This window comes from Oncorhynchus keta, chromosome 12 (genome assembly GCF_023373465.1).
Source record: "Oncorhynchus keta strain PuntledgeMale-10-30-2019 chromosome 12, Oket_V2, whole genome shotgun sequence".
Taxonomy (NCBI): Eukaryota; Metazoa; Chordata; class Actinopteri; order Salmoniformes; family Salmonidae; genus Oncorhynchus; species Oncorhynchus keta.
The window spans coordinates 43,770,012-43,790,510 of NC_068432.1; the positions used below are offsets into that span (position 1 = coordinate 43,770,012).

At 44.7% G+C, this 20,499-nt stretch overlaps 1 protein-coding gene and 1 long non-coding RNA gene across 4 annotated transcripts in view; one reads left to right on the forward strand and one right to left on the reverse strand.

Annotated features, from left to right (window-relative positions):
• LOC118372688 (rab GTPase-activating protein 1-like) overlaps positions 1-20,499 on the forward strand; it is a 172,799-nt gene that overhangs the window by 18,546 nt on the left and 133,754 nt on the right. For all 3 annotated transcript variants that reach the window (XM_052458420.1, XM_052458419.1, XM_052458421.1), the window contains 2 exons: positions 2,895-3,069; positions 18,702-18,859. In XM_052458420.1, coding sequence (XP_052314380.1) covers positions 2,895-3,069; positions 18,702-18,859 — 333 coding nt within the window. The remainder of the gene's footprint in view (positions 1-2,894; positions 3,070-18,701; positions 18,860-20,499) is intronic.
• LOC127906389 (uncharacterized) lies at positions 3,081-11,177 on the reverse strand. Its single transcript, XR_008061147.1, has 5 exons — positions 10,963-11,177; positions 9,683-10,866; positions 8,819-9,458; positions 8,563-8,658; positions 3,081-8,530 (listed from the first exon to the last, which is right to left on the reverse strand). It is a non-coding gene; the product is annotated as an uncharacterized LOC127906389 (long non-coding RNA).

The window sequence follows — 20,499 nt, forward strand, 5'->3', positions numbered from 1 at the left end:
CTGGATCGTTGCAAACTATTTTGCCAGAATTATACATAATAATGACATAACATTAAAGGTTGTGCAATGTAGCAGCAATATTTAGACTTAGGGTTGCCACTTGTTCGATAAAATACAGAACGGTTCCGTATTTCACTGAAAGAATGAACGTTTTGCTTTTGAAATGATAGTTTCCGGATTTTACCATATTAATGACCAAAGTCTCGTATTTCTATGTTTATTATATTATAATTATGATTTGATATTTGATAGAGCAGTCTGACTGAGCGGTGGTAGGCAGCAGCAGGCTCGTAAGCATTCATTCAAACTTTACTGCGTTTGCCAGCAGCTCTTAGCCATGCTTGACTCACAGTGCTGTTTATGACTTCAAGCCTATCAGCTCCGGAGATTAGGCTGGCAATACTAAAGTGCCTATAAGAACATCCAATAAGGTATATGAAATACAAATAGTATAGAGAGAAATAGTAAACACATCATAATTCCTATAATAACTACAACCTAAAACTTCTTAACTGGGAATATTAAAGAAATGGGAGTATTGAACCACCAGCTTTCATATGTTCTCATGTTCGAGCAAGTAACTTAAACGTTAGCTTTTTTACATGGCACATATTGCACTTTTACTTTCTTCTCCAAAACTGTGTTTTTGCATTATTTAAACCAAATTGAACATGTTTCATTATTTATTTGAGACTAAATAGATTTTATTTATGTATTATGTTAAGTTAAAATAAGTGTTCCTTGTTCATACAGTATTGTTGTAATTGTCATTATTACAAATATATATATAAAAATCGGTATCTGCTTTTTTTGGTCCTCCAATAATCGGTATCGGTGTTGAAAAATCATAATCGGTCCACCTCTAATCTGGATATAAACTATTTAGGATGTATATGATCTGGATATTGGCTGGATATAGGCTGGATATCATCTCTATATAGTTTCTATATAATCTGGATATAATCTCCTATATAGGCTGGATATAATCGCTATATAGTTTCTATATAATCGGGATATAATCTCTATATAGGCTGTATATAGTTTATGTAATCTGTATGTAGTCGCTATATAGTCTGTATGTAGTCTGTATGTACTCTATATAATATGCATGTAGTCTCTATATAGGCTGTATATAATATGTATGTAGTCTGTATGTAGTCTCTATATAGGCTGTATGTAGTCTCTATAGGCTGTATATAATATGTATGTAGTCTCTATATAGGCTGTATATAATCTGTACGTAGTCTATATAGGCTGTATATAATATGTATGTAGTCTCTATATAGGCTGTATATAATCTGTATGTAGTCTCTATATAGGCTGTATATAATCTGTATGTAGTCTCTATATAGGCTCTATATAATATGTATGTAGTCTATATAGGCTGTATATAATATGTATGTAGTCTCTATATAGGCTGTATATAATCTGTATGTAGTCTCTATATAGGCTCTATATAATATGTATGTAGTCTATATAGGCTGTATATAATACGTATGTAGTCCCTATATAGGCTGTATATAATCTGTGTATAGTCTGTATGTAGTCTCTATATAGTCTGTATGTAGTCTCTAGGCTGTATATAATATGTATGTAATCTCTATATAGGCTGTATATAATCTGTACGTAGTCTATATAGGCTGTATATAATATGTATGTAGTCTCTATATAGGCTGTATATAATCTGTTTCTAGTCTCTATATAGGCTGTATATAATCTGTATCTAGTCTCTATATAGGCTGTATATAATCTGTATGTAGTCTCTATATACGCTGTATATACTCTGTATGTAGTCTCTATATAGGCTGTATATAATCTGTATGTAGTCTCTATATAGGCTGTATATAATCTGTATGTATTCTCTATATAGGCTGTATATACTCTGTATGTATTCTCTATATAGGCTGTATATAATCTGTATCTAGTCTCTATATAGGCTGTATATAATCTGTTTCTAGTCTCTATATAGGCTGTATATAATCTGTTTGTAGTCTCTATATAGGCTGTATATAATCTGTATCTAGTCTCTATATAGGCTGTATATAATCTGTATGTAGTCTCTATATAGGCTATATATAATCTGTTTCTAGTCTCTATATAGGCTGTATATAATCTGTATCTAGTCTCTATATAGGCTGTATATAAACTGTATGTAGTCTCTATATAGGCTGTATATAATCTGTTTCTAGTCTCTATATAGGCTGTATATAATCTGTATCTAGTCTCTATATAGGCTGTATATGATCTGTATGTAGTCTCTATATAGGCTGTATATAATCTGTATGTATTCTCTATATAGGCTGTATATACTCTGTATGTATTCTCTATATATCAAATCAAATCAAATTTATTTATATAGCCCTTCGTACATCAGCTGGTATCTCAAAGTGCTGTACAGATTATATAGGCTGTATATAATCTGTATCTAGTCTCTATATAGGCTGTATATAATCTGTTTCTAGTCTCTATATAGGCTGTATATAATCTGTATCTAGTCTCTATATAGGCTGTATATGATCTGTATGTAGTCTCTATATAGGCTGTATATAATCTGTATGTAGTCTCTATATAGGCTGTATATAATCTGTATCTAGTCTCTATATAGGCTGTATATAATCTGTATCTAGTCTCTATATAGGCTGTATATAATCTGTTTGTAGTCTCTATAGACTGTATATAATCTGTTTGTAGTCTCTATATAGGCTGTATATAATCTGTATCTAGTCTCTATATAGGCTGTATATAATCTGTTTGTAGTCTCTATATAGGATGTATGTAGTCTGTATGTATTCTCTATATAGGCTGTATATAATCTGTGTATCATCTATATTTTACTTTTACCAATTAACTTTGAACTATAACAGCCATAACCTTACCTGCCTGTTTCTCTGCAGGTTGCTGGACCCCCAGACAAGCACAGAGATAGCCAGTTACCCCATCTACAAGATCATGTTCTGTGTGCGTGGTCATGACGGCACGCCTGAGACTGACTGCTTTGCCTTCACAGAGAGCCACTACAACGCAGAGATCTTCCGTATACATGTCTTCCGCTGTGAGATCCAAGAGGCGGTGAGGACACACACACACACACAGAGATTCGGGGATGGTGACAGACTGAGACATCAATAATATATATATAATAATAATAATATATGCCATTTAGCAGACGCTTTTATCCAAAGCGACTTACAGTCATGTGTGCATACATTCTACGTATGGGTGGTCCCGGGAATCGAACCCACTACCCTGGCGTTACAAGTGCCATGCTCTACCAACTGAGCTACAGAAGGACCAACACTTGCACATAGCCTTTACAAAAGCCCAGTGGTAAGTAATTCACTTTCAGTGATTGAGTTGTTTAGCTCCATGTTGCCTTGGACTTCCTTCGCCTAACTACACTTCCGTACACATTTAACTGCAGTATAAATCATGAACTGCAGGGGGAGCCAGAGTCCCTACCCTTTTTCACAGTACCAGATTCTTACCTCTGACAGCACTTTTCTCATGCTGCCCACACACAATGCCCAAACATTCATGTTGAGAGGACATATCTCTCCCTGTCAGCTGTTTACCCCTCTCTTTCTCTCTACCCCCTCTCTCTCTATTTATCTCTATCTACCTTTCTCTCTACCCCTCTACCTCTACCTCTACCTCTCTCTCTCTTTCTCTACCTCTCTCTCTACCCCTCTCTCTCTTTCTCTCTACCCCTCTCTACCTCTCTCTATACCTCTCTCTCTCTTTTTCTCTACCTCTCTCTTTCTCTCTACCCCTCCCCTCCCTCTCTCTACCCCTCTCTTCCTCTCTCTACCCCTCTCTCTCTATTTATCTCTATCTACCTTTCTCTCTACCCTTCTCTCTACCTCTACCTTTCTCTCTCTTTTTCTCTACCTCTGTCTCTTTCTCTCTACCTCTCTCTCTTTCTCTCTCTTTCTCTTTCTCTCTACCTCTCTCTTTCTCTCTCTTTCTCTCTCTCTCTCTCTCTCTCTACCCCTCTCTCTCTCTCTCTCTCTCTACCCCTCCCTCTCTCTCTCTCTCTACCTCTCTCTCTCTCCCTCTTTCTCTACTTTTCTCTACCCCTCTCTACCCCTCTCTCTCTCTCTACCCTCTCTCTCTACCCCTCTCTCCCTCTCTCTACCCCCCTCTCTCTCTACCCCTCTCTCTCTCGCTACCGCCCATCTATATACCTCTCAATTCAATTCAAAGGGCTTAGAATAGACAATAGACAATAAACAAAAGGGAAATAAACAAGGGAAACATCAGTAAACATTACACTCACAAAAGTTGTAAAATAATATAGACATTTCAATTGTTATATTATTGGCTATACAGTGTGCATATAATTGAAGTATGAAAGGGAAAATAAATAAACAGATGAATATTGGTTGTATTTACAATGTTGTTTGTGTTCTACTGGTTGACCTTTTCTCATGGCAACGGGCCACAAATCTTGCTGCTGTGATGACACACTGCAGTATTTTGCCAAACAGATATGGGAGTTTATCAATGTTTATTTGTTTTCTAATTCTTTGTGGGTCTGTGTGATCTGTGGGAAATATGTGTCTCTAACGTGGTCATACATTTGGCAGGAGGTTAGGAAGTACAGCTCAGTTTCCACCTAATTTTTCTTGGGCAGTGTGCACATAGGCACATGTGCTCATATAAATATCTTGGCATTTTAATTGATGACGGCCTCTCTTTTAAATTGCATATTCAACAACTTACAAAAATATTGAAGCTGAAATTGGGATTTTATTTTAGGAATAAGGCCTGTTTTTCTTTTGAAGCCAGAAGGAGGCTAGTATCAGCTACAGTTATGCCTTTACTAGACTATGGGGATATTTTATATATGAATTCTTCCCCTCAGTGTTTGAGATCAATTGACACTCTTTACCATGGCACTTTGAGATTTATTTTAAACTGCAAAACCCTTACGCACCACTGCACTTTGTATACCAGGGTTGGCTGGCCTTCTAGTCACTCGTAGGCTCAGGCACTGGTATACTTTATTTACAAAACCATTTTGGGTTTACTACCTTTTTATTTGGGCATTTTTATTGTTCAGAAATGTGGTGGGTACTCTCTTCGTTCGCTGGACTTTATCCTGCTAACTGTTCCAAATGTCCCAACTGAATTTGGTAAAAGGGCTTTGATGTACTCTGTGCCATCGTCTTGGAACGCCTTACAAAATACTTTTAGACTGGAAGAACTTGTCCCGATTGGTATTTTTAAATCGCTGATGAATGATCTTGAGACTGATTCCCTGACCTGTCAATATTTTGAATTTGTTGTTTTTGATTTTGTTATACTTTTGTGAATTCTATGGGTTTTTAGTAGATTACTTGTAGTTTGTCATGTTGTTCGTCTATAATTTTTGTCATGACTTGGTGCTGCCTATCTTGGCCAGCACGCTCTTGAAAAAGATATTTTAAATCTCAATGAGCCCTTCCTGGTTAAATAAAGGTTAAATAAATAGGCAGACATGGCTCTTGAGAGAAGACAGGCTATGGCCTTTCTCTCAATAGCAAGGTTATGCTCACTGAGTCTGTACATAATCATGGATTTTCTTAAGGTATTCTGTATAACACTTAGTGACATCGGCTGATGTATAAAGGGCTTTATAAATACATTTGATTGAGATAGCGTTCCAATTTGTTTGGTTGATTCTTTCCAGTATGTCAAATAGTTCTCTTTTTGCTTTCTCATAATTTGGTTGGATCTAAATGTGTTTCTGTCCTGGGTAGAGATGGGTATCGTTAACATTTTAACGGTATTACTACTCTTACCGATACTGCTTATCCATCCGGTACTTTAACAGTATTCTTTCGGTTATTTTTTACGAGAAAAACAAAAACAAATTAAGAACAGAATTCACATTGCTTTATTTTCTGAAATATAATGTTTTGATCGAATCACTATTATAGACTAGGTTGTGATGATAGGGTTGGGAGCCAGGCCTTTATAGAGTTCGACCTCAAGGTCAACACGCTTGGTGAGGGACGAGGTGTCCTGTTGGATCGTCAACCTCAACTCCCTGTCCTCCTCTGAGAACAGCTCCTCCAAGGCACTCCTTGTTTTGTACAATGGAGGGACTGTCTCCTCCATTTCCTCTCCTTCAGACTCCTTCTGTTGCTGGTGCTCTGTGTCTGTCTGCTGCGGCTCCTCAACAGTTGCCTTCCTCAGCCTGTCCCAGGTGGCGTCACTCACCAGCCTCCCTTTAAATCTGGGGTCCATTGCTGTGTCCTCATGCAGGAAGGATGGAATGTCATCATCCTGATAGCACTCGGAGAGGTTCTCCCACACCTTCTCTTTGATGGTTGCCACTAACATTGTATCTTCATGCTTCACTGTGAAGTTCTCTTCCAGTTTGTGGAGGACGGGTTTGATCTGACCACAGGTGGCATTCTTTTCACATGACACAGTGTGGATGTATAGAGGATTCTCATGAGCTGGACAAACTCCTCAGCCTTATTTATTAAAAAAATAAAATAATAATTTCACCTTTTATTTAACCAGGTAAGCTAGTTGAGAACAAGTTCTCATTTACAACTGTGACCTGGCCAAGATAAAGCAAAGCAGTGTGACACAAACAACAGAGTTACACATGGAATAAACAACCGTACAGTCAGTAACACAATAGAAAAAAAAGAAGTCTATATACAGTGTTTGCAAATGTCATGAGGAGGTAAGGCAATACATTTCCCATTGTAGCGAAGTAATTACTGGTGTGCAAAAGAGCAGAAAAGTAAATAAAAACAATATGGGGATGAGGTAGGTAATTTACAGGCTATTTACAGATGGACAATGTACAGCTGCAGCGATCGGTTAGCTGCTCAGATGGCTGATGTTTAAAGTTAGTGAGGGAGATATGAGTCTCCAGCTTCAGCGATTTTTGTAATTCGTTCCAGTCATTGGCAGCAGAGAATTGGAAGGAAAGGCGGCCAAAGAGGTGTTGGCTTTGGGGATGATCAGTGAGCTATACCTGCTGGAATGCGTGCTATGGGTGGGTGTTGTTATCAAGACCAGTGAGCTGAGATAAGGCAGAGCTTTACCTAGCATAGACTTATAGTTGATCTGGAGCCAGTGGGTCTGGCGACGAATATGTAGCGAGGGCCAGCCGACTAGAGCATACAGGTCGCAGTGGTGGGTGGTATAAGGGGCGTTGGTGACGAAACAGATGGCACTGTGATAGACTGCATCCAGTTTGCTGAGTAGAGTATTGGAAGCTATTTTGTAAATGACATCGTCGAGGATCGGTAGGATCGTCAGTTTTACGCGAGTATGTTTGGCGGCGTGAGTGGATGGAAGTCCTCGTCCTTCAGACGGTCCAGCTTGTCATTGCTTTTCACAGTCGTGGGTCCAAGGCTGCTGCTTGGATTGTTGTATACTGCTCCATGAATCTCTCTATCATTAGATAGAGTTCCATCTGGTCCTGACATCAAGGATGAGTGAGTGTTGCGGAAGGTCTGAAACGACAACAACAACACAACATACATTTATTACCGCACACTGGAATATTGAATTAAATTCTTAAATGTGTGAATTTCAAAATAATATTTGAATATTGTTTTGGGACGGTAGGTAGCCTAGTGGTTAGAGCGTTGGACTAGTAACCGAAAGCGGACAAGGTAAAAATCTGTCATTCTGCCCCTGAACAAGGCAGTTAACCCACAGTTCCTAGGCCGACATTGAAAATAAGAATTTGTTCTCTACTGACTTGCCTAGTTAAATAAAAGGTACAATTAAAACATATATATTGAGCTGTGGCTTCTTACCAATGAGCTGCTGCTTTTCCTTCGACTGTTTTGGACATCGAGGATCTCTTGAACCACACAACCACTGCTCTGATTTCTGTGCTGCCACATTCAATGTGTAGCCTCTTGATGGCAACATCCATATTAACAGCATTATCAACAGTCACAGCTACAATCTGCTCGGCTCTGTCTCAAACTCTTCCAGAATGTCTGAGATGTCCTCTGACACTACTTAGCCAGTTTGTACACTGCCCTGGAGTGGGTGACCTTCTGTTTTACACTGTCCTGGAGTGGGTGACCTTCTCTTTTACACTGCCCTGGAGTGGGTGACCTTCTGTTTTACACTGTCCTGGAGTGGGTGACCTTCTGTTTTACACTGCCCTGGAGTGGGTGACCTTCTGTTTTACACTGTCCTGGAGTGGGTGACCTTCTCTTTTACACTGCCCTGGAGTGGGTGACCTTCTGTTTTACACTGTCCTGGAGTGGGTGACCTTCTGTTTTACACTGCCCTGGAGTGGGTGACCTTCTGTTTTACACTGTCCTGGAGTGGGTGACCTTCTCTTTTACACTGCCCTGGAGTGGGTGACCTTCTCTTTTACACTGCCCTGGAGTGGGTGACCTTCTCTTTTACACTGCCCTGGAGTGGGTGACCTTCTGTTTTACACTGTCCTGGAGTGAGTGACCTTCTCTTTTACACTGCCCTGGAGTGGGTGACCTTCTCTTTTACACTGCCCTGGAGTGGGTGACCTTCTGTTTTACACTGTCCTGGAGTGAGTGACCTTCTGTTTTACACTGTCCTGGAGTGGGTGACCTTCTGTTTTACACTGTCCTGGAGTGGGTGACCTTCTGTTTTACACTGTCCTGGAGTGGGTGACCTTCTCTTTTACACTGCCCTGGAGTGGGTGACCTTCTGTTTTACACTGTCCTGGAGTGGGTGACCTTCTGTTTTACACTGCCCTGGAGTGGGTGACCTTCTGTTTTACACTGTCCTGGAATGGGTGACCTTCTCTTTTACACTGCCCTGGAGTGGGTGACCTTCTGTTTTACACTGTCCTGGAGTGAGTGACCTTCTGTTTTACACTGTCCTGGAGTGAGTGACCTTCTCTTTTACACTGCCCTGGAGTGGGTGACCTTCTCTTTTACACTGCCCTGGAGTGGGTGACCTTCTGTTTTACACTGTCCTGGAGTGAGTGACCTTCTGTTTTACACTGTCCTGGAGTGGGTGACCTTCTGTTTTACACTGTCCTGGAGTGGGTGACCTTCTCTTTTACACTGCCCTGGAGTGGGTGACCTTCTGTTTTACACTGTCCTGGAGTGGGTGACCTTCTGTTTTACACTGTCCTGGAGTGAGTGACCTTCTGTTTTACACTGCCCTGGAGTGAGTGATCTTCTGTTTTACACGGTCCTGGAGTGGGTGACCTTCTCTTTTACACTGCCCTGGAGTGGGTGACCTTCTGTTTTACACTGCCCTGGAGTGGGTGACCTTCTGTTTTACACTGCCCTGGAGTGGAGGACCTTCTGTTTTACACTGTCCTGGAGTGGGTGACCTTCTGTTTTACACTGTCCTGGTGTGGAGGACCTTCTGTTTTACACTGTCCTGGTGTGGAGGACCTTCTGTTTTACACTGTCCTGGAGTGGGTGACCTTCTCTTTTACACTGCCCTGGAGTGGGTGACCTTCTGTTTTACACTGTCCTGGTGTGGAGGAGCTTCTGTTTTACACTGTCCTGGTGTGGAGGACCTTCTGTTTCACACTGTCCTGGTGTGGAGGAGCTTCTGTTTTACACTGTCCTGGTGTGGAGGACCTTCTGTTTCACACTGTCCTGGTGTGGAGGAGCTTCTGTTTTACACTGTCCTGGTGTGGAGGAGCTTCTGTTTTACACTGTCCTGGTTTGGAGGACCTTCTGTTTTACACTGTCCTGGTGTGGAGGACCTTCTGTTTTACACTGTCCTGGTGTGGAGGAGCTTCTGTTTCACACTGTCCTGGTGTGGAGGACCTTCTGTTTCACACTGTCCTGGTGTGGAGGAGCTTCTGTTTTACACTGCCCTGGTGTGGAGGACCTTCTGTTTCACACTGTCCTGGTGTGGAGGACCTTCTGTTTCACACTGTCCTGGTGTGGAGGACCTTCTGTTTCACACTGTCCTGGTGTGGAGGACCTTCTGTTTCACACTGCCCTGGTGTGGAGGACCTTCTGTTTCACACTGCCCTGGTGTGGAGGACCTTCTGTTTCACACTATCCTGGTGTGGAGGACCTTCTGTTTTACACTATCCTGGTGTGGAGGACCTTCTGTTTCACACTGTCCTGGTGTGGAGGACCTTCTGTTTCACACTGCCCTGGTGTGGAGGACCTTCTGTTTCACACTGCCCTGGTGTGGAGGACCTTCTGTTTTACACTATCCTGGTGTGGAGGACCTTCTGTTTTACACTATCCTGGTGTGGGTGACCTTCTGTTTTACACTGTCCTGGAGTGAGTGACCTTCTGTTTTACACTGTCCTGGAGTGGGTGACCTTCTCTTTTACACTGCCCTGGAGTGGGTGACCTTCTGTTTTACACTGCCCTGGAGTGGAGGACCTTCTGTTTTACATTGTCCTGGAGTGGGTGACCTTCTGTTTTACACTGTCCTGGTGTGGAGGAGCTTCTGTTTTACACTGTCCTGGTGTGGAGGACCTTCTGTTTCACACTGTCCTGGTGTGGAGGAGCTTCTGTTTTACACTGTCCTGGTGTGGAGGAGCTTCTGTTTTACACTGTCCTGGTGTGGAGGAGCTTCTGTTTTACACTGTCCTGGTTTGGAGGACCTTCTGTTTTACACTGTCCTGGTGTGGAGGAGCTTCTGTTTTACACTGTCCTGGTGTGGAGGAGCTTCTGTTTTACACTGTCCTGGTGTGGAGGAGCTTCTGTTTCACACTGTCCTGGTGTGGAGGACCTTCTGTTTCACACTGTCCTGGTGTGGAGGAGCTTCTGTTTTACACTGCCCTGGTGTGGAGGACCTTCTGTTTCACACTGTCCTGGTGTGGAGGACCTTCTGTTTCACACTGTCCTGGTGTGGAGGACCTTCTGTTTCACACTGTCCTGGTGTGGAGGACCTTCTGTTTCACACTGTCCTGGTGTGGAGGACCTTCTGTTTCACACTGCCCTGGTGTGGAGGACCTTCTGTTTCACACTGCCCTGGTGTGGAGGACCTTCTGTTTTACACTATCCTGGTGTGGAGGACCTTCTGTTTCACACTGTCCTGGTGTGGAGGACCTTCTGTTTCACACTGCCCTGGTGTGGAGGACCTTCTGTTTCACACTGCCCTGGTGTGGAGGACCTTCTGTTTTACACTATCCTGGTGTGGAGGACCTTCTGTTTTACACTATCCTGGTGTGGAGGACCCTCTGTCATCTTCCAGACAGTCCAGACCCCCATATCATCTTCCAGACAGACAGTCCAGACCCCCCGCCATATCATCTTCCAGGCAGACAGTCCAGACCCCCCCCATATCATCTTCCAGACAGACAGTCCAGACCCCCCGCCATATCATCTTCCAGACAGACAGTCCAGACCCCCATATCATCTTCCAGACAGACAGTCCAGACCCCCATATCATCTTCCAGACAGACAGTCCAGACCCCCCCCCCATATCATCTTCCAGACAGACAGTCCAGACCCCCGCCATATCATCTTCCAGACAGACAGTACAGACCCCCATATCATCTTCCAGGCAGACAGTCCAGGACCCCCCCCCATATCATCTTCCAGACAGTCCAAAACCCCCTCCCCATACCCCCTCACAGTCCAGACCCCCCCCATGTCATCTTCCAGACAGTCCAGACCCCCATGTCATCTTCCAGACAGTCCAGACCCCCCACCCCCATATCATCTTCCAGACAGTCCAGACTAGAGGTCGACCGATTAATCGGAATGGCCGATTTAATTTGGGCCGATTTCAAGTTTTCATAACAATCGGAAATCGTATTTTGGGGTGCCGATTTAACGATTTTTTAAAAACTTATTTGTTCATATTTTTTCATATATTATTAGTTTTTATTTATTTTTACACCTTTATTTAACTAGGCAAGTCAGTTAAGAACACATTCTTATTTTCAATGACTGCCTCGTTCAGGGGCAGAAAGACAGATTTTCACCTTGTCAGCTCGGGGGATCCAATCTTGCAACCTTACAGTTAACTAGTCCAACGCAATAACGACCTGCCTCTCTCTCATTGCACTCCAACAAGGAGACTGCCTGTTACGCAAATACAGTATGCCAAGGTAAGTTGCTAGCTAGCATTAAACTTATCTTATGAAAAACAATCAATCATAATCACTAGTTAACTACACATGGTTGATGATATTACTAGATATTATCTAGCGTGTCCTGTGTTGCATATAATCTGACTGAGCATACAAGTATCTAAGTATCTGCCTGAGCGGTGCTAGGCAGAAGCAGGTGAGTAAACATTCATTCAAACAGCACTTTCGTGCGTTTTGCCAGCAGCTCTTCATTGTGCGTCAAGCATTACGCTGTTTATGACTTCAAACCTATCAACTCCCGAGATGAGGCTGGTGTGACCGAAGTGAAATGGCTGGCCAGTTAGTGCGCGCAAATAGCGTTTCAAACGTCACTCGCTCTGAGCCTTCTAGTAGTTGTTTCCCTTGCTCTGCATGTGTAACACTGCTTTGATGGTGGCTGTTGTCGTTATGTTGCTGGTTCAAGTCCAGGGAGGAGCGAGGAGAGGGACGGAAGCTATACTGTTACACTGGCAATACTAAAGTGCCTATAAGAACATCCAATAGTCAAAGGTTAATGAAATACGAATGGTATAGAGGGAAATAGTCCTATAATAACTACAACCTAAAACTTCTTACCTGGGAATATTGAAGACTCATGTTAAAAGGAACCACCAGCTTTCGTATGTTCTCATGTTCTGAGCAAGGAACTGAAACATTAGCTTTCTTACATGGCACATATTTCACTTTTACTTTCTTCTCCAACACTTTGTTTTTGCATTATTTAAACCAAATTGAACATGTTTCATTATCTACTTGAGGCTAAATTGATTTTATTGATGTATTATATTAAGTTAAAATAAGTGTTAATTCAGTATTGTTGTAATTGTCATTATTACAAATATTTTTTAAATTTTTAAATCTGCCAAATAATCGGTACCGGCTTTTTTTTTGGGTCCTCCAATAATCGGCATCGGTGTTGAAAAATCATAATCGGTCAACCTCTAGTTCAGACCCCCCCATGTCATCTTCCAGACAGTTCAGACCCCCCATGTCATCTTCCAGACAGTTCAGACCCCCCCATGTCATCTTCCAGACAGTTCAGACCCCCCCCATGTCCTCTTCCAGACAGTTCAGACCCCCCCCCATGTCATCTTCCAGACAGTTCAGACCCCCCATGTCATCTTCCAGACAGTTCAGACCCCCATGTCATCTTCCAGACAGTTCAGACCCCCATGTCCTCTTCCAGACAGTTCAGACCCCCCCCCCATGTCCTCTTCCAGACAGTTCAGACCCCCCCATGTCATCTTCCAGACAGTTCAGACCCCCCCATGTCATCTTCCAGACAGTTCAGACCCCCCCATGTCATCTTCCAGACAGTTCAGACCCCCCCATGTCCTCTTCCAGACAGTTCAGACCCCCCATGTCATCTTCCAGACAGTTCAGACCCCCATGTCATCTTCCAGACAGTTCAGACCCACCCCCTCATATCCTCTTCCAGACAGTCCCGACCCCCATGTCATCTTCCAGACAGTTCAGACCCCCCATGTCATCTTCCAGACAGTTCATATCCCCCATGTCATCTTCCAGACAGTTCATATCCCCCATGTCATCTTCCAGACAGTCCAGACCCCCTATATCATCTTCCAGACAGTCCAGACCCCCTATATCATCTTCCAGACAGTTCAGACCCCCCGTGTCATCTTCCAGACAGTACAGACCCCCCTCCCATGTCATCTTCCAGACAGTTCAGACCCCCATGTCATCTTCCAGACAGTTCAGACCCCCCATGTCATCTTCCAGACAGTACAGACCCCCCTCCCATGTCATCTTCCAGACAGTTCAGACCCCCATGTCATCTTCCAGACAGTACAGAACCCCCCCTCCCATGTCATCCTCCAGACAGTCCAGACCCCCATGTCATCTTCCAGACAGTCCAGACCCCCCATATCATCTTCCAGACAGTTCAGACCCCCCCATGTCATCTTCTAGACAGTCCAGACCCCCCATGTCATCTTCCAGACAGTTCAGACCCCCCATATCATCTTCCAGACAGTTCAGACCCCCCATGTCATCTTCCAGACAGTACAGACCCCCCTCCCATGTCATCTTCCAGACAGTTCAGACCCCCCATGTCATCTTCCAGACAGTACAGAACCCCCCTATATCATCTTCCAGACAGTTCAGATCCCCCATGTCATCTTCCAGACAGTCCAGACCCCCCTATATCATCTTCCAGACAGTTCAAACCCCCCTTGTCATCTTCCAGACAGTACAGACCCCCCTCCCATGTCATCTTCCAGACAGTTCAGACCCCCCATGTCATCTTCCAGACAGTTCAGACCCCCCATATAATCTTCCAGACAGTTCAGACCCCCATATAATCTTCCAGACAGTTCAGACCCCCCTTGTCATCTTCCAGACAGTACAGACCCCCCTCCCATGTCATCTTCCAGACAGTTCAGACCCCCCATGTCATCTTCCAGACAGTTCAGACCCCCCATGTCATCTTCCAGACAGTACAGACCCCCCATGTCATCTTCCAGACAGTTCAGACCCCCCATGTCATCTTCCAGACAGTACAGAACCCCCCTCCCATGTCATCCTCCAGACAGTCCAGACCCCCCATGTCATCTTCCAGACAGTACAGACCTCCCCCATGTCATCTTCCAGACAGTTCAGATCCCCCATGTCATCTTCCAGACAATCCAGACCCCCCCCCCCCTATATCATCTTCCAGACAGTTCAGATCCCCCATGTCATCTTCCAGACAGTCCAGACCCCCTATATCATCTTCCAGACAGTTCAGACCCCCCGTGTCATCTTCCAGACAGTACAGTCCCCCCTCCCATGTCATCTTCCAGACAGTTCAGACCCCCATGTCATCTTCCAGACAGTTCAGACCCCCCATGTCATCTTCCAGACAGTACAGACCCCCCTCCCATGTCATCTTCCAGACAGTTCAGACCCCCATGTCATCTTCCAGACAGTACAGACCCCCCTCCCATGTCATCTTCCAGACAGTTCAGACCTCCCCATGTCATCTTCCAGACAGTTCAGATCCCCCATGTCATCTTCCAGACAGTCCAGACACCCCCCTATATCATCTTCCAGACAGTTCAGATCCCCCATGTCATCTTCCAGACAGTCCAGACCCCCTATATCATCTTCCAGACAGTTCAGACCCCCCATGTCATCTTCCAGACAGTACAGACCCCCCTCCCATGTCATCTTCCAGACAGTTCAGACCCCCATGTCATCTTCCAGACAGTACAGAACCCCCCTCCCATGTCATCCTCCAGACAGTCCAGACCCCCATGTCCTTCTGTGGCTCAGTTGGTAGAGCATGGCGCTTGTAACGCCAGGGTAGTGGGTTCGATTCCCGGGACCACCCATACATAGAATGTATGCACACATGACTGTAAGTCGCTTTGGATAAAAGCGTCAGCTAAATGGCATATATTATTATTATTATTATATTATGTCATCTTCCAGACAGTCCAGACCCCCCATATCATCTTCCAGACAGTTCAGACCCCCCCATGTCATCTTCTAGACAGTCCAGACCCCCCCATGTCATCTTCCAGACAGTTCAGACCCCCCATGTCATCTTCCAGACAGTACAGACCCCCCCATATCATCTTCCAGACAGTTCAGACCCCCCATGTCATCTTCCAGACAGTACAGACCCCCCTCCCATGTCATCTTCCAGACAGTTCAGACCCCCATGTCATCTTCCAGACAGTACAGAACCCCCATATCATCTTCCAGACAGTTCAGATCCCCCATGTCATCTTCCAGACAGTCCAGACCCCCCTATATCATCTTCCAGACAGTTCAAACCCCCCTTGTCATCTTCCAGACAGTACAGACCCCCTCCCATGTCATCTTCCAGACAGTTCAGACCCCCATGTCATCTTCCAGACAGTTCAGACCCCCCATATAATCTTCCAGACAGTTCAGACCCCCCTATATCATCTTCCAGACAGTTCAGATCCCCCATGTCATCTTCCAGACAGTCCAGACCCCCCTATATCATCTTCCAGACAGTTCAAACCCCCCTTGTCATCTTCCAGACAGTACAGACCCCCCTCCCATGTCATCTTCCAGACAGTTCAGACCCCCATGTCATCTTCCAGACAGTTCAGACCCCCCATATAATCTTCCAGACAGTTCAGACCCCCCTTGTCATCTTCCAGACAGTACAGACCCCTCTCCCATGTCATCTTCCAGACAGTTCAGACCCCCATGTCATCTTCCAGACAGTTCAGACCCCCCATGTCATCTTCCAGACAGTACAGACCCCCCTCCCCCCATGTCGTCTTCCAGACAGTTCAGACCCCCATGTCATCTTCCAGACAGTACAGAACCCCCTCCCATGTCATCCTCCAGACAGTCCAGACCCCCATGTCATCTTCCAGACAGTCCAGACCCCCCCCATATCATCTTCCAGACAGTTCAGACCCCCCATATCACCTTCCAGACAGTTCAGACCCCCCCATATCATCTTCCAGACAGTTCAGACCCCCATGTCATCTTCCAGACAGTCCAGACCCCCCATATCATCTTCCAGACAGTACAGACCCCCCTTATCATCTTCCAGACAGTCCAGACCCCCCTCCCATGTCATCTTCCAGACAGTTCAGACCCCCATGTCATCTTCCAGACAGGTCAGACCCCCATGTCATCTTCCAGACAGTACAGACCCCCCATGTCATCTTCCAGACTTTTCAGACCCCCATGTCATCTTCCAGACAGTACAGAACCCCCCTCCCATGTCATCCTCCAGACAGTTCAGACCCACCCCCCATATCATCTTCCAGACAGTTCAGATCCCCCATGTCATCTTCCAGACAGTCCAGACCCCCCTTATCATCTTCCAGACAGTCCAGCCCCCCATGTCATCTTCCAGACAGTCCAGACCCCCATATCATCTTCCAGACAGTTCAGACCCCCCATGTCATCTTCCAGACAGTACAGACCCCCCATATCATCTTCCAGACAGTTCAGACCCCCATGTCATCTTCCAGACAGTACAGACCCCCCTCTTATCATCTTCCAGACAGTCCAGACCACCCCCCCATGTCATCTTCCAGAGAGTCCAGACCCCCCTTCCCATGTCATCTTCCAGACAGTTCATACCCCCCTATCATCTTCCAGACAGTACAGACCCCCCCCTCCCATGTCATCTTCCAGACAGTTCAGACCCCCTCATGTCATCTTCCAGAGAGTTCAGACCCCCCCATGTCATCTTCCAGACAGTCCAGACCCCCATGTCATCTTCCAGACAGTACAGACCCCCCACCCATGTCATCTTCCAGACAGTCCAGACCCCCCATATCATCTTCCAGACAGTACAGACCCCCCTTATCATCTTCCAGACAGTCCAGACCCCCCTCCCATGTCATCTTCCAGACAGTTCAGACCCCCATGTCATCTTCCAGACAGGTCAGACCCCCATGTCATCTTCCAGACAGTACAGACCCCCCCCATGTCATCTTCCAGACTTTTCAGACCCCCATGTCATCTTCCAGACAGTACAGAACCCCCCTCCCATGTCATCCTCCAGACAGTTCAGACCCACCCCCATATCATCTTCCAGACAGTTCAGATCCCCCATGTCATCTTCCAGACAGTCCAGACCCCCCTTATCATCTTCCAGACAGTCCAGCCCCCCCATGTCATCTTCCAGACAGTCCAGACCCCCCCCATATCATCTTCCAGACAGTTCAGACCCCCATGTCATCTTCCAGACAGTACAGACCCCCCATATCATCTTCCAGACAGTTCAGACCCCCATGTCATCTTCCAGACAGTACAGACCCCCCTCTTATCATCTTCCAGACAGTCCAGACCACCCCCCATGTCATCTTCCAGAGAGTCCAGACCCCCCTTCCCATGTCATCTTCCAGACAGTTCATACCCCCTATCATCTTCCAGACAGTACAGACCCCCTCCCATGTCATCTTCCAGACAGTTCAGACCCCCTCATGTCATCTTCCAGAGAGTTCAGACCCCCATGTCATCTTCCAGACAGTCCAGACCCCCATGTCATCTTCCAGACAGTACAGACCCCCCACCCATGTCATCTTCCAGACAGTTCAGACCCCCTATATCATCTTCCAGACAGTTCAGACCCCCCCTCCCATGTCATCTTCCAGACAGTCCAGACCACCCCCCTTCCCATGTCATCTTCCAGACAGTTCAGACCCCCTCATGTCATCTTCCAGAGAGTTCAGACCCCCCCATGTCATCTTCCAGACAGTCCAGACCCCCATGTCATCTTCCAGACAGTACAGACCCCCCACCCATGTCATCTTCCAGACAGTCCAGACCCCCATGTCATCTTCCAGACAGTCCAGACCCTCCCATGTCATCTTCCAGACAGTCCAGACCCTCCCATGTCATCTTCCAGACAGTCCAGACCCTCCCATGTCATCTTCCAGACAGTCCAGACCCCCCCATGTCATCTTCCAGACAGTCCAGACCCCCCATGTCATCTTCCAGACAGACAGTCCAGCCTGGTGGGGGCACAGGGCATCCACTGAAACACACACAATCACACACACACACACACTACATACAGAGAGAGAATTTAGCTCAGCCCTATCTATGATACTCTATCATGTCTCCCAATGACTGAAAAACGCTCTAGTACTCTAATGGTGTGTGTATGTCACTGATATTCAATCCCTGTGTGTGTGTGGTGTGGTGTGGTGTGTGTGGTGTGTGAACTCCACAGGTCAGCAGGATACTGTACAGCTTTGCCACAGCCTTTAGGCGGTCTGCCAAGAAGACGCTCCTCTCGGGCTTGGCTCCGCCCCTGACGCCAGACAGCGACGTCTTCACCTTCACCGTCAGTCTAGAGATCAAGGAGGATGATGGGAAAGGGACCTTTAGGTATGGTGCATCGCAACCATGCCATTCATCTTATCAATCTGTACTCTAGAGTCATTGTCCTTAGTCTCTACTTAGTCTCTACGTGTGGTATGGTACATTAGGGTTCATCGTGGACTGGATGGTACATTATATTTCATAATGGACTGGATGGTAAATTAGGATTCATTGTGGACTAGATGGTACATAGTTAAAGCTGTAATGTAACAAAATACTTTCCGAAGGGACTGTATTAGAGGTTGACGGATTAATCGGAATGGACGATTAATTAGGGCCGATTTTAAATTTTCATAACAATCGGAAATAGGTATTTTTGGGCGCCGGTGTGCCGATTTTTAAAAATGTTTTTAGATTTATTCTTTATACTTTTTATATAACTAGGCAAGTCAGTTAACCTCTCTAGGGTAGGTGAGACCCTAACGTCCCACCAGGCCAAAATCTTGTGAAACTGCAGAGAGCTAACATTCTAAATACACCATTTGTGATAGTAAACATTCTTGTAAATACATGAATCTTACATCATTTAAAAGATGAACATCTTGTTAATCCAGTCAGATTTCAAGAAGCCGTTACTGCGAAAGCAAACATGCTATTCTCTGGGGACGGCGCCACGCACACACAAGTATTACTAGTATTTTCCAGCCAAGCATTAGCGTCATGAAAGTCCGAAATAACAATAAAATAATAACAAATAAAATAAATCGCTTACCATTGAAGATGCCAAGTGTCCTAACTACACAGTGAATGTTTGTTTTGTTTGATAAAATGTATTTTTATAGCCAAATACGAAACATTTGTAAACAGCTTGCGTCGTGATTTCCGTCTCATTCAACTTTGGACGATGCGTTCGTGGTAATTACACACACTAAACAAACTTTTATCCAGTCATGGTTTCTTTGCAATCCTCTGAATGTTACTAAAACAACCATACTTGATGGTTCTTTTCCGTATTGACCGAAACAAACAAACAAACAAAACGATTTGAAGACACCAATCAATGACATCATTGCGCACCAATGGTAGGACCGGTCTATCGTTGATTGACTTTATTTTTGCCCAATGACCACTGATCATCTTGAAATATAGCTTGGAAGATTGCCAATGAGCTGAGGTAAACGGCAATATGTAATGGTAATACGTTTGAAGACCAGCCTTTGTCGTGAACTCTGGCGTAAAATCGGTTAATTCGCCGTTGCAAATCCTACTTGACAGAGCCACGGGTGTTACGCATAGCAGTACATATTCAAAAGCATTTTCAACAAGTTTATATATTTAAAATATTTAAAATATTTAAAATGCAAGTGGACATAGATAACAACCAGGGATTCAGGCATTTAGACCTATTCTGTAAACAACAATAATAACCTGCACTGAACATTTGTTTCTTAAACACTGTGATCTGAATAGCAACAAATTCAAAACTACTAAGATGTAGGCTATAGATTATTTACACTATAGAAGTAGTCACTATTTTTGACTGAAAACTCAAATGATTTGTTATTGCATTCCCTCAGATATTAGAATGTATGCACACATGACTGTAAGTCGCTTTGGATAAAAGCGTCTGCTAAATGGCATATATTATTATTATTATATGGCAAATAAATCAGGAAAAGCTAAAACAAAGTTTAGGTATACAGATT